Here is a 14,629-nt window from a genome sequence, read left to right as displayed (position 1 = left end):
CGGGGGCAGTCACCGCGCAGCAGCCGCGGGGCACCGCAGGCGGCCAGCGGGTTCCCTGCCACACGCCCGGCCCCGCTCGGACGGACAGCCCCACCAGCCAATGGGCTTCGGAGCGTCCAGCCAGAGGGGCGGGTCTGGGCGGGAACGCACCAATGAGGTTGCGGTTGCTGGGCGCGATCGCGAAGGCGCCGTCCAATCGGAAAATTGGCGGCGCGGGAGGAACCCGCTGCTCCGTGAGGCGGCCGCGGGCGGGCACCGCTGAGGGGAGCGAGCGGCCGCGCTGCTGCCCTCCGCTGGCCGCCGTGTGGTGGCGGCGGGGGGGGGGCGCACGGATCCTTCCCTTCCCCCAAGTGTGAATGTTGAAGAACGACTGTGCCCGGCTTTTAAAAAAAAAAAAAAAAAAAAAAAAGAGTTGAGGAGACGGCACCGGTGCGGCCTGAGGCTGAGCCCGCGGCCTCGCCCCGGGGATCCCCCTGAGGCGGCGGGGGGGCGGCAGCGGGGGCCCCGTGCGAGGGGAGCCCCCCCCCCCCCGGCTGCTGCAACAACGGTGCCAAGAGCAGTCAGAGCATAAGGCAACGCGGGGAGAGGGTCACCGAGTCCTCCCCCCCGATACAGACGGTCCCGGGCACCCTTTGTAACCGGGAACGTGGCGGCGGGGGGGGGAAAGCCGCCCGGCGGTGAGGAGGCGGCGGGGGCTGGCGCAGCCCCGCAGCTCCCCGCGGAGGATGCGCGGGGCCGGGAGCCCGCGGGGCTGGGGGGGGCGGGAGCGGCGAGCGGCGGGCGGGGAGCTCCGGGAGACGGCAGCCGGCAGAGGAGGAGGGCGAGGGGCTCGTTGATGTGCTGCCCAGCGGCTGCCGAGTGTTTTATTGAAGAGTTTTTTTTTTTTTTTTTTTTTTTGGTACACCCGCCTCCCTGTGATACCGCGAAGCCGGCAGAGGCAAGGAAAATAGGCTGAAGACAGAGGAATAGGAGAAGACGGAGGAGATGGTGAGCAGAGCGGTGGGATTGGGGAAATGGGTGAGGTTGCCAGGCTATTTGCTGTGAGAGGTTCTCGGAGGGTGTAGTACGTTTGGGATGATTGTACATCACGGTTGCAGACCGGTCTTCTTTGTTTGCTAAAGATTGCTCTTCAGGGTTTAACAGCCTTCATCAGTTCATGGTGAGATACGCAAGGAGGAGTTGATGTATGTGAAAAGCTAAAAAATTACATATGCTAACCACACACAGAAGCAACTCCTGAACAAACCAGCATTGTGTTAATCCTGCAATATGATGTCCAGTTCTTGTCATGGAGGGAAGTCATTGCTCAGGTTATTTGTGGCATGCATAGGGGATGAGTCTCTTTATAGCAAAGACCAAACAGAACTAACCTATTTCTTCACAAATATGAAATCCGTTACAAAGTTAAGAGCCAAAGTTAGATTTTTTTTCTTCTTTTCATTTTCTCTGCAGTACTGCTGGGAATGATTAAAATCTAATGGTTTCAAAACTTGAACAACTCTCTCAAATGTTCGGTTCGAGCATACATGTAGCAAAGACTCTCTCTCTTTTTTCTTTTTCTTTTTTTTTTTTTTTAATGGAGGCACTTGTTTGTGTATATGGAAGGAGGAATTCTTGCAACGTATACTTGGCTTTTTACTGTCTACCGTTGTGCTTTAGGCAGGTCACAATACAAAATGTGATTCTTAGCATGTAAAAAAAAAAAAAACCTAAGCTGATATTTAAGTCAAGCAAAGACCTGTTTTGATTCTAATATTTTAGACACTAGATACACATTTGTGGGGAAATAACAATGTTTTGGACTAATGAGAATGATTTATGGTAAAAATCACAATCCGAAGTGACAGAATATTGACATTGGCTGATAGTATCATTTTGTGGATGAAGTGTTGCGGTCTGTATTAAGTACATTATCCCTGTAAGCATCCAGAAATTTAAACGTATTTTGTTTATAAAATTGCAGAGGACTGCATGGTGCAGTAGTAAGACCTGAAATTTTAGCGGCTTTAGAAATGTTGCAAGGCACTGCAATAGAGAAAACTGCAGCTTCACGTTAAATCTGCTTTGGAAAAAAAAAATGTTTTGTTCTATTAATCACTGTCTATATGTTGTATTACTTTAAAGTAACTGAAAGGGCTGGATAGTTCAGAGTTCCTACAGGAAAAAAATAAGTTGTGAGCTATGCTTTGCTCTTCATCATGCAAACTATTTGGATAGATCGCTGTTAAATTTATTTTAAGCAACATCTCTAAATGCCTGTCTGAAATATTTAAATTATATGCTCCATTAGGTAAATGGGTTTATCTTTCCATTGCTTGGCTAAAGGAATGTATTAGGAGGGCAAGGTTTAGAAGAACAATACAGTTTGTCTGCATAGTTTCACTGCATAGTTTATCCTCATCTATTGTTCAAAGATGCTTAGAACGTATTTTATTTGACATTGGTGATCTTTACAAAGTTGACTTTGATTTTATTTTCTATGCCATAGTTGCTGTCAATGTTATTCAAACTGAAATTCAATTAATAAAACCATACATTTGACCTGATATTTAGCTAGAATTGATGAAAAATTGCTCCCTTCTTTGATTTTCATCTGTTCATTGAAAATCCCTGCAGTGGATTTTAGTCTTAGCAATTCTTGAATATTGGAAGAACTGATAAGAGTTGTAAATAGAGACAAATTCCCATTGTATTGAGTTAGGACACTGCACTAGAAATGGCAAAATTTCTGCCTTTTTTTGTAGATTTTCTTTAAACTGCAGTTTAGAGGAGATGCCTTGTCTTGATGACCATCTACATGCATATTATAGGTTTATAAGACTAAGCTTCTGTATTTGATTTTATGTAATGCAGCATATATCTGCAGCGTTTTTGTGGATTTTGGCTAATGTCTGAATGTCTGAATGAATGCACTGTGAGGAAAACCTGTTAGAATTCTTGTGGTACCAGGCTTATAATTTGTTGCTCTTAATATTTTATTATGTGAGTACAAGTCATCGACACAAGCATTGTAAACAGATGCTGAAGCAGCTAAGTGTGAGATTACATTTAGCTTCTCTCTTCACATTTTCACTAAAGTATAGTGGTATCTTGTCCAATGTGAGTGCATTCTCTTCCTAATAGCTATCAAAGTAATCATCAAAGCTGAAAGGTTAGGTTAAAATTTTCACTTTCTTGCCAGTCTCTACAGAAGAAAGAGGAAAAAGGCCAACTCCAGTTTACACCAGTATGGACAGGGAAATAATTTATCAGATGTGCTGGATTCAGTAAGGTCATTTGACTTCATATGAGTCACCTAGAACTGCATTTTTTTTTTAATTATTAAAATCCCTGAGTTTTTAGAAAAAGTGTTCTTTCTATAATGCAAAATACTTAGGATGTACATGTAACTTCGCAAACATATTTTCTTTAGAAAAGGGCATAAAGCCATGATAGTGCTAAAACATTAAAATAAGAACTGGGAGATTAATTAAAGTATACTCTTAAATTCCAGATTGTATGTGGTTTACGTGTGTGCTGAAGCAAGAAAGTTAGCTGCATATCTCAATATCCGAAAAAAGTGAATTTTTTTGTTCCCTGTTAGTGCTTTTGCTCCTACCCTTGCATTTTATATGCAACATGAAACAAGCCATAAAGCTAATTTTGGTTCTCTGTGCTGAGGTTCTAGGGGTCTAGATCATCTGCATTAGCTTAGGTCACATTCATTTGAAGTAGAGCGCAAGACAAATAAGTTGCCTAGTTCTAGTGAATCTAATTCATCTTATGCCTCTTTTTTCTACAGTTTTGGAAGAACAGGCTGCTCAGTTAAGTGAGAGCCAATCTTTTGAAAGGCTGGAAGTCAGGCTTCTAGCAGTCACGTTTTCAAGAAGTAGCATTTTTAGTGTATACACATGGCTAATCATTTAATAGTAAGTGGACAGCATCTGTTATTCATCAGTAACTTATATTAAGTACATAAGAAAATAGTCATTTTAGAGTCCTGATTAGACTTACTGACCGCCATTGTGTTTCAGAATACTGTGACATTTTGACCTATCAAAACACGTGCCTCTCTAGACATCAGTAAATCCTGGGAACAAAAAACATAAAAGAAATTAACTAGGAATATATGTATGTATGGTATTTTAAAATATTTTAATCTCTTTTAGAGAACACTTCGATTTAGCTGATGAAGCTCATATCTAGACACTGCTCATTCCTTTAAAGAACACAATTGAATACATCTTCTAACAATAGGTGTCGTTAATGGGAGCACACCTCTACTGAAACAAATGCCCTCTTTGTGAAAATAGTGAATCTTAACTAAGCAAGGGACCATTATACCCCTGGCTTTATTTAATTTATTTTATCCAATTCTGTAAAAATTGATACTGTTTTTATACCTTCTTATTTTACTGTAGAATTGTAGTTTTGTCATCCAATCTACATAAAAGTCACTGATGGCAAATAAAAGCCATCTAAAGTTGGCTTTAAGAGGCTCACCACAATGAAGTCAAAGCGATTTGCTTAATCATATCTTTCAAAATCGGGCCTTCTGAGGAGTTAACCTGGGAAACCAAAGTCAGTGTTTTCAATCTGTGTTTTCTCAAGTGCAGATTTCTCGTACAATCTAGAAAATGGTTATTAGGAATAGTATACTGGGGAATGAACCTGTGAGCCTGAACATGTGCAGTTCTCCATCTCCCTGAATACTTTTTTGAAGGATTTCTTGGTCTGGTAGTACAAATCTTAATCCTCTGTAATCAGCTGATATTAATTACAACAAGCAAAGTTGAGTAATTGCATATATTTAGAAAGTCTAAAGTTGTTGTATTTAGATCACAGATTGCAGTCCAAGTATCCCAAGAAAGTAATTTTCTTCCAACATTTGTTTAATGGCTGTTCAGAGAGGTTTGTTGTCATCTAGATGCTGATAGATGAGTCCTCACATTCGTTGCAGTCTTGGAGATCTCAAATCTGTGTTGATGTGTGAAAGAAACAATTTCCAGCATAAGAAATGGTTCTGCCATTTTAAAGACAAAGCAAAGCACACTTGAGAAACCTGAAGAGATTGTATTTCCCTTTCCAAATTGATGTGATGAAAAGTAAATCTCTCATCTTAAAAATTTAGCACTCTTTAAGACACTAGTTCACTTCGAAAAATAAATAAAACTGCATTTAGGATGTAACGTAATAGTATAGAAAAAATGGAACCATGAACTAGAGCTATTGCTACAGTGACATGAAAGCTGTGGAGAAATCAGTATTGGAATGGATTGGAAATAATTACATCATACTGGGTTAGCAAAATGTTTTTCGAAAGGAAAATACTGTTCTGCCTGTATAGAACATCCTTACTACTTAGTGATAGTACTGTGTTTTGTAAAATTTCACGGGAATCATTAATCATGAACAGTAATGGCAGAAATCTTGTCATCAGTGATGACAGTCTTTGGTTATAGCAGACTGGTTTGAGTCTTGGTGTCTGTAACAAGAAGCTAACTCTGGTCACACTACTGGTGGCAGTATAACAAGATACTAAGATCCACCAGAAATGCATGGGGTGGATTGTGTTACTGTTCTTCACTTCCAGTTTGTATTGCCCTGGGAAGACCTTTCTGTGTTTCTGAATATGTACAGTATGCTTTATCTCTACAGCTAGGATGGTAGTTTTTGAACAGTTTGCAGTCTTTGTTCTGAGAGGTCCTTGACTGCAGTGTCAAAATCTTCTGTGCATGCTTCAGTTGATGTTGTTTCTAGTTAAGGTTTTCCTGCATCTCAGTGGACTTGGATTTTGTTTCAGAAGCTGCAACAGGATTTCCATGAGCTACAGTGTGGATGTATGCCAGTGCACCACATATCTATTAGTTTATGATTTGTAGGTCAGGGAGAAATTGAGATTTTGCTATCTAAGCAGTATCGTCTCTTTGCTGCTTCGGTGCTTACATGACATCTCAAGTTTGCTGAAGATTAAAAGGACGCTGTCAAGGTATCTTTGACAATTTTATTTTTATTATTTATTTTGCTTGCCTTCTTATTGCTATCATAAGCTATTGGAAGCTTGAAGTCTAGTGCCTTGCCAACGGGCTTTTGTCCTCCAGAACAATTACTGTTTAGCTATTTACGGTTTATTTAAGAGTTGTGAAGCATTTATTGTCTTTTCAAATACATTACTGAAGAGTTACAGCTTAAACATTGCAAGTGAGAGGGGAAAAAGTAAGTAAATCAGTTTAGGTACAGTCCTGCCAGTGCGTACTTACCCAAAGTAATTTTTTTTTCCTTATTTTCTTCAAGATTTATTAATTTGGTTGTATAGGATTAGGTGTTAGTGCTTCTTTTGCATAGGCACTCTTGAGAATGGACTTCTCAGGGGCTTGATGTTAACACTCCTATTCTCAGTTGGGTATATTTTGAGTTATCTAATGAAGCAATCCTTCCAAGGATTCGTACAGGAACAGTTGACATTGACTTCCTTTGAGGTGCAGAGCAGTAGCTTAATTTTAAGTACAGTCCAGAAAAATCAGGACCTGGGTTTTGTATCACATCTGCCTATTTGCTTTTATGATAGCAGAAATTAAAAACAGAACAAAAAAAAAGTTTAGAAATATTCACTCTTTTGTTTGGTACAGAAAAATGCTGTCTTAACTTGTTGCTGTAACAAAGTCTTAATTGATCTACGTTTGTTGTAATGCGAAGTTAGTGAAACCAGAGCTACCGTTTGGGGGTTGGACCCGATGATCCCTCGAGGTCGCTTCCAACCCCTACAATTCTGTGATTGCTGGAAATTTAATTGCCTGGTTTTCATCTGCTCTGGTGATATAATTTCTATCCGAGAGTTGGAAGCATAAACAGTATAGTTCTTTCATGGGACCTCCTTGTTACAGTAAACACTGCATATTTAATTTGTGTAGTGACAAAATGCTAAGTAACTCCCTTTCAGGTCAGTGACAGAAGAGACCACATAGACTTTCACTGGATTATTCCTATGGCTAAGAGACTGTATTGCAATGCTCTCTACTCAACAATGTCCACGTCAGCTGGATTGACTGCTTGAGAGCTGAATGAATGTAGTGATATTGGGTAAACCTATTTTTGCAGATTTTAAATTATAAAGTAATAATCATTTGACAGTATGTGGAGTCGCAAAGGTTACAGAGATTCCCCAGAGCACAGTGGATTGCAGAATGACTTCAAATATATTTCATAAAGTGTGGACTGTCTTTGGGGAGGAGAGTCTGAGATGTGCCACTTCTGTCTGCAATTGAAAACTGTATAGAGACAGACTTATCTAGAAGTTGATTCAATCAACTGAGTCTGAATCAAGTGTTATAATTGGCAACTTGAAGGAGAGTTTCCCTCCCTTTCTTCTGAGTAGCAAATATGGATTCTATATGGAGATTAACATCCTAACTTAAACGCACATGTCTGGTGCTGAAAGTGAGGTGGCATGAATGTTTTTCTTGGCATGTACACATCAAAACTTTCAACGACTATTACATGATGGGTATTACTCATTGATGGGTTGACTGTGGGATTTATTTTTATTTTTATTTTTATTTTAGACAATTGTTCATACATCTTACCTATGAGGTTAATTGTATGAGATTGAAGGGAAAAAATTAGTTTGTCCATTTTGTGCAGCTGTCAGAAATGTGTAAGAATTCTGTTGATTCGTTGGGTTTCTTGTGATACGTACTAACATCACTCATAGCAATTCAATAGGATCAGTAAGACAGCTACTGCTAGAGTTTGTGTCTATTTTGCTTTTTTTCTGGCAAAGAGAGGGCAGCCTTTGACAAGAATGTGTATGGAGAAAAAGGTGGGCATGATCATGACTTAGTGTACATATTGGGTTTGTTAAGTCCCTCAAGTATCAACAAGAAATATATAGTGTCTCTTTTAGACAGTGTTTCTTTAAAATAGTGTTTTTTCAAGGAAATCAAAATTTTATTTAATGTTGCCATGCTTCTCTAGAATGTGTACAGAACAATTTGTTGGTATAGACATTGGTAGTGATACTCTGGTCTTTGAGATACAGTCCTACTAACATCTCGATCCTTTGCAATGGGTTAAAATAGCATACAGATCAGATTCATGGAAGTAGGAAATCTTTTGCCTCATGTCTGGGTCTGTTTCTCCATTTCAATAAACCAGGCAATGACAGCGAGCTCTCTTGTTTTGCTATTTGTCATCTCTGAAGTATGTACAAGAAAAATGCTTACATATGCTAACATCACAATTGTAAGAAACAGTTCATAATAACATCTATATTTAACTTTTCACTGCTTCGCAAGTCTTTGGCTTACAGTTACAATTCTGCTATTGTATGTTGCTATCAAGTTTTGATTTAGAAACGAACACCTAAAAAAAAACAACTAGGCAGAATAATTTAACATTATTGTTACAGCTCTTAGTCTGATGCAAGAAAGTTTCATTCATATTGATCAGTAAAATGACAATAACTCCCCATAAAACTTAAATTCAGTTTCACGTGTCGGTAAGTGTACCCAGTAATGGTCCCAAAGTATTAAATGACTAGTTTTATTATATGTAGTAGCTCTAAATTTAAGATTTTGCCAGTATGTTTAAGGAACAATCTCTTCTTCCACCTGAATAAATATCACATTTGACTTTATTTTATCAATGTAATGTCAGCTGAAGTGTCAAACATGAATCCTAATTTAAACTGGCGGTGTTCTGCTTCTTTGCACCACAGGCTGGGTCAAGCCATGTTGGTGTAACTTCGCATACTTTTAGTCTGGTACTTCTTTAATTCAGTGTGACAATACAACTAGTGAGTTATTGACAGCAGCTGAAGTGAGACCATTATGAGTGTGATCAATAACACACCTGCATAGAATAGCAACTACTACCAGCGACATATTTTGTATTGATTCAGGAATTTATGCTGCCTTCACTACCCCCAGCCTGCTACTTCCATAATTTATGTAATAAAATCTCTACTTCAGAGAAGCTGTTACTAAGTTAAATACCAAGAAATGATGACATATCAAGATGTAAATTACATATCAAAGATTTCACTACAAGCAGAAATAGCACTTGCTAAATTCCTGTGGGTTCTGATTCAGGACCAAGGCACTTCCCTACTGCAGGCTGAAAGATAATGGAAGTAAAAAACCACGTTTCCTCTCCTGGGGCAGTATTTAGAGGTGTAGGTAAGACGTTGTTTTTAATGTGATGTGGCAGTGGAATCTTATTGAATTGTCTAATCCATAAGTTTGAACTCTTGGTAGAAATCCTTTTTCAGTACGGTAACCTTCACTCCAGTTCCCTCCTTAAACTGGAATGTAATTTTCTCTTAATAATGATACATCTTTTTGTCTTTTGCTAACTGAGAAACATGTTTTAAAAGATTGATGCTATCCTCTGATTTTCTTTTGTAAGACTAAAATCAGTGAGATTAAACAGAAGGTAGGAATTTGGGTGTAATTTGAGTAGGAATTTGGGAATTACAATATTCCTTGAAAGTAATACCTGGATTCCTGGATGTACATTTTTATTTTGTTGATCAGATGATTAACCATGAGTCCAAGGGAAAATTACTGTGTATCTATATTGAATAAAATCTCTTGTAGGTTTTAAGCATGATGAGAAAACTTTAACTATGTTTTGCTAATACTCTTGGCATGTGAAGTCTATATAAGTCTTCAAATTCAATTGCTCATGCAGATTGATATGTACTCTAAATCTTCATTCGAATGTCAGACAAAAAAACTTCAATTTACAAGTACTGCACATACTAGCTGTCTTGATGCACTGCCTTCTATTCTCATGGTGTTAACCATCCAAATATATCTACAGTTTGTCAACAGGAGTAATCTCAGTATAATTTACAGAAATATGAATGCCTTCAAATTTTCTGTTCTTCAGATTATCAAATAAAATCCTAATTCCTGGTTAACTTCTAGATCTTATTTATTACCCGTCTTTAGTTTCATAGTATTATACCAAAACTGTAGGCTGTAGAATCACTTGAAGTATAAAAGAGCTGGTCTGTGCTTTAAATGTTCAAGACTCAGTACTAAGGAGCTCAGCACAGGGTTAGTTAAGTGAAATGTGTCCATACTATGCTTGAGCTAAGTTTAACCAAGTTAAAGTTATTACATTCTTTTTATGTAATAGAATATTGTATACTTTGCTTTGTTGCTTGGTGCTGAAAGAAGAGTCCCAAAGTAAGAAAAAAATGAAATCCCGACAGAATGGTTCCCTAGGCAATTTCTGTAGGGTAGTATTCGTGAGTTAACCCTCTAGTTCTTGAGCACGTGTTTTCTGCCTATATTTTGTCCTATACAAAACTGGGGCTATTTTCTTGGAAGAGTATTTGCCATATTAACTTTTTTAACCAGTTTTTTGTGCTGGCATGTTCATGTAGGTGATAAATGGAATCTTCTGCTTTTACAGACTACTTACTGTGGTGATGGTAGGGTTTCTGAATTCTATCCCATGTTAATCTGTCTGCCCAAGGGAATAACTGCCTCCTTTGATTCATGACACCACAACACATTTTACACTGTTTTGGAGCAGAGAAACTATGATAGCTGAATTTCAGAAACTGTATTTTTATGGGACTAAAGAACTGATGTTTAACAGAACTTTGTTATATTCCTTAGCTGTCTGGGAAGATCTAATGTTACTTGTCTAACATGGATCCCAATGACAAAATTGTTATGCATTGCTAGCAATTTTGAAGTTGAGAGTTAACAAACATTAAATATTATTCCACGTATAAAAGTTAATCTCTTCTCAGTGCTAGGCAAGTAATTGCATTTAGATGCTCAAGAAATAATGGAAGATTTTGTTTTCCAAGGGATGTTTGAACATATTTATTCTCTTCCGAATGCAAAGTTTTAAATTTCTGAATGGTTACCATTGTGCTCTTTCTGAGACTTACTGAGGAGACAGTGAAAAATTTCTTGAACTGTTGGACCTTCAGCTGACAAGGTGCAGAGATCTGATGCGGTTTGCAGCCTGGCTTGTTTATATTTCATTTGAAGGAAGGTCTGTAGTGAATGAATTCTGAGTAGAAGGACTGTATGAGAACCTTTCTGTGATTTATAGATGATACCTTGGCCAAGGAGTTTTCAGTGGTCCCTTTGGAATTTAGGCCCAGATTCTTAAAGGGATTTAGCACCCAGACCCTGTTAAATTCCATTACATTCCTTTATGATACTGTCATTGAAACTAGGGAATTAGGTATTGGGATCTTTCCAAAGGTACAAACTTCTTTGTTTCTTTTAGGCTTATGAGGATGTTTCAGCTTTTGTTTTCAAATAAAGATGGGTTGTTGTGGTAAGTTGTATTGATAGGTATGTTTAAAGAATTGGGTTATTAGAATTATTTAAAAAACACCCAAATCAATTTGAGAAAAATGTCAGATACCTCAGACTACCTGATTATGAAGACCTTTTAGCATAAAACTTGATTTTTACTTTGCTTATTCTAGAGGGCTTTCTATGTCCAAATATATTTGTATACTTCTGTGATATCTCATTAGCTACCGAAATTCCTAAGATTTGGACGAATTCCGGCCATAAAGTGAACACGAGAATCCTATGGCCTTTTTCAGCATGCTTGTATAAAAATCCACTCAGTTTTGAAAGCATTTAGAACATTCCCAAATCTGACTGAAGAAATTCAGAGGTAGTTAAAACTGAAAAGTGTCATAAAAGTTTCCCTTTATGCAATTGTAAACTGTGGAATTAAGTCCGATCTCATTTTAGATTGTATAATTTGGAGAATATTGAACATCCACACTTGCTTCAGGCTGTGTAGCAGGCTATATTGCCCACAGTTAAACAGATGAATGTGCTAGTAAGGATAGACATCCTTCCAAACAGTTCTATCTATATTTAGCAAATTCTTCTCATTTCCCTCTCTGTAGGAGGGTAGCGATGTTGGTAACCTTAACATTGGCTGATAGTACTGTGAATGTTTTTAAGCCCTGTCCTATGGGATGTTTTACTTTCCCATATTATTTTGACCTTGTATTCTCTCCCTTACTTTTGGATTAAATCTTTTTATGTCTTAAGTGAGAAATTTACTTCACATCCTATGTCTGAATATAAAAAAAAGTAAAAGCCATCTCTTTGTGCCACAGAGGAGTAGGAAGAACTTGAAAGTTTCTCAAGATAAATGTTCTGGAATGTATGAAGGATATAACCAACGCAGGGGAGCAGTGCAAAGAAGTATCGTTTTTCTGGCAACCAAAGCTATACATTCTGTAACTTCTTATCTCATTTTCTGCATTGATATTTGAAGGACTTAATTCTGTGTTTTCATCAGGAAGTAAGTTGTTTAACACTAATTTACACAGATTGAACTTCAGTTGTTGAACTCACCACATAATTTATTAACATCAAAATAAGATGCAAAAGCTTCTTGTTGAACTGAATCTCACAGAGATATGGCAGAGAGTGGAAAAGCTTTGGAACTAAAGTGTCAGAAAACAAGTTAGAAGTTAAATCATACAGGAAAGACATAATAGATCGTCTGGTCCATCCTCTGCAAGATTTGTCCATATGGCATACAAAGTCTGCTTCAAACTGGAATGTTTTATAGCAATCAAAGGTCTCCTTCAATCACATTTTCCCTTCTGCTAATATTAGAATAAGTTATTTCACTTGTCTCTCTGCTGTTTTCTTTTCCAAGGACCCTAATTCTCAATATTTAAGTGCAATAATGGCAGAGACTACAGATACAGATCCTGGGACATCAGATCACGATGAACTGCATTATACTTGTTCTGGTAATATAGTCCTTACCATAGCATATGTCATGGTTCCTGAGTCAGCTGCACCTCAGAACCTCATAAATCTGAGACAGTAGGCTGAGTTTAGCACTTCCTTCCCTTTCTTACGCTTAAGGAAATTGGTATCTCTTTTTTTTTCAAGTATGAATTTGTATAGATGCTATAACTTTGATCTGCATTTCTTCAGCCAAGTGCCTGGCTTTAGTGTTTTAGGAGAATAAAGTAATACATAGCAGCTACATCTAAAAGAATGATCTCTGAACTGCAGGTATGTTATAGCATTCATTTGTCATGGTAGAAGCCTGAGCTGTAGAGTTAAGCAAATGATTTTGCTGAAGTTTAGCTTGTGGGCTTCCCTCTGAGCCTGGACAATCCTGCTGCTCTTCTGCCTTTTCAGCACCTTCCATGTAATGTCTGCTTCCCATTACTCATAATTCTGATGGTTAAAAAAATTATCCATACCTCAATTTATTTATTTTATTTAGCTAGTTCTTAGTGATTTGGTTTTGTGCTTCAGTGACTCCTCTCCCTGAGAATTGCATGTTAAATGTATTTAGTGAGAATGATTCTGTCTCCTTTCAGCCATCGTTGTGCTGGACTAAAAGTCCGAACTCTTCTTCTCTGCTCATAAAATGGGCAGTTTGTTTTCAGATAGTTGCAGTAGTTCATATATATGCCTAGTCAGTCTTTCTCTATTATGGATCTTCAGAGTACCATGCTGAAATCCAGTTGTAGTTCTTCTGTTGTTGCGTACCCTGGTATTAATAACTTCCTCCTCCTACAGAATACAGTTCACTGTTACATCTTAATATTACATGGTCCTTTTCCACATACAGCTCTTCCAGTTCTTAGGTAGTTGACTATTTTTTTTTCCTTTTGCTGACGAAATCCAAGCTAGGTCTACAGACTTTAAAAGTCTGTAAGTTTACTAAAAATGTGTGTGTATTTAAAGGGAAGTCGTTTTGCTTCTCTGATGTAACCTAATACGCTGTGTTTCATTGTTTTTTCTGTCAGACATAATGAAGGAGCTTCTATAAAGAACCAGGTACAAGAGAGAAAGCAATACTTTAGATAGGGAACATCCCAACAGATACTCAAATAGAATAACTAAGCTCAGTATTGTGTGACATTTCTGTTTTGCTTTTTACTAGAAAACTCTCCGATATTGACCTCAGTAACACTCACCATTTCAGGGCCATAAAAAAGAGGGAGGGATTTATGTATTAGGGAATGCTAGCATACTAGCCAGGAAATGGAAACAGTGAAAGTGATTTCTCTGTCATGAGAGGGGCATTAGTTGGACTGAGAGAATGAGAACAATTGTCAATAGGCAATCAGTGCATAAATAAAACTATGTATTGGCTTCTTGTTGGTTTTGGCTTTTGTGCTACAGGTTTTATACCTGTAGAATAATGGGTGACTACCACTGTATTTTAAAAGTGCTGGTTTACTTTATTAAACAAATTGGCTACTGATCCCTGTGGTGAAAGAGCTTACATGTGCCAAATGCAGTGGTGTCTGTTGCAACAGCGTAGTTGGGAAAAAGAAGCTGTAGACTGGAAATGTAGTGTGTATGTGATTGTACTGCAAGGTTCCACTGATGGTGCAGCAAGCTGGGCCTTTGAGAGAAAGCTAGCTTTTTAGGCATTCAGAGGCCTAAAAAAAAAAAAAAAAGAAATCTGTTGTTTGTCATGGTACCACAGAAGAGGGGAAAGACTAATGAGAATTGCAGAATAAATACAAACTATTTCCTGTGAAAAGGGGTTGAAGTCTAGGGGAAAGCTGCTGCTTGCACAGAGGAGAGATTTTGTTAGTTTTTGTTTTTTCTTTGTTTAGAAGTGGTAAACCAACATTTTATATTGGTGTTGTATGAGCATCAAC

At 38.0% G+C, this 14,629-nt stretch overlaps 1 protein-coding gene across 19 annotated transcripts in view; it reads left to right on the top strand.

Moving 5' to 3' along the window:
• The first annotated feature begins 424 nt into the window (after positions 1–424).
• The window catches only part of ARVCF (ARVCF delta catenin family member), a 270,629-nt gene continuing 256,424 nt past the window's right edge, over positions 425–14,629 (top strand). For 5 of the 19 annotated variants that reach the window (XM_068701192.1, XM_068701191.1, XM_068701188.1 and 2 more), the window contains exons 1-2: positions 426–677; positions 929–987. Coding sequence is in view for 1 of the 19 variants with exons in the window: in XM_068701194.1 (XP_068557295.1) it covers positions 985–987 (3 nt within the window). In the remaining 18 variants the exon portion in view is untranslated. Of the gene's footprint in view, positions 678–790; positions 988–14,629 lie in introns of those variants that run through there. The other 14 variants (XM_068701197.1, XM_068701199.1, XM_068701196.1 and 11 more) reach the window with 6 other exon arrangements.

This window comes from Anas acuta, chromosome 17 (assembly GCF_963932015.1).
Source record: "Anas acuta chromosome 17, bAnaAcu1.1, whole genome shotgun sequence".
Lineage (NCBI taxonomy): Eukaryota > Metazoa > Chordata > Aves > Anseriformes > Anatidae > Anas > Anas acuta.
The sequence above is the reverse complement of the archived record's forward strand: the minus strand, read 5'-3'. Positions and strand labels throughout refer to the sequence as shown.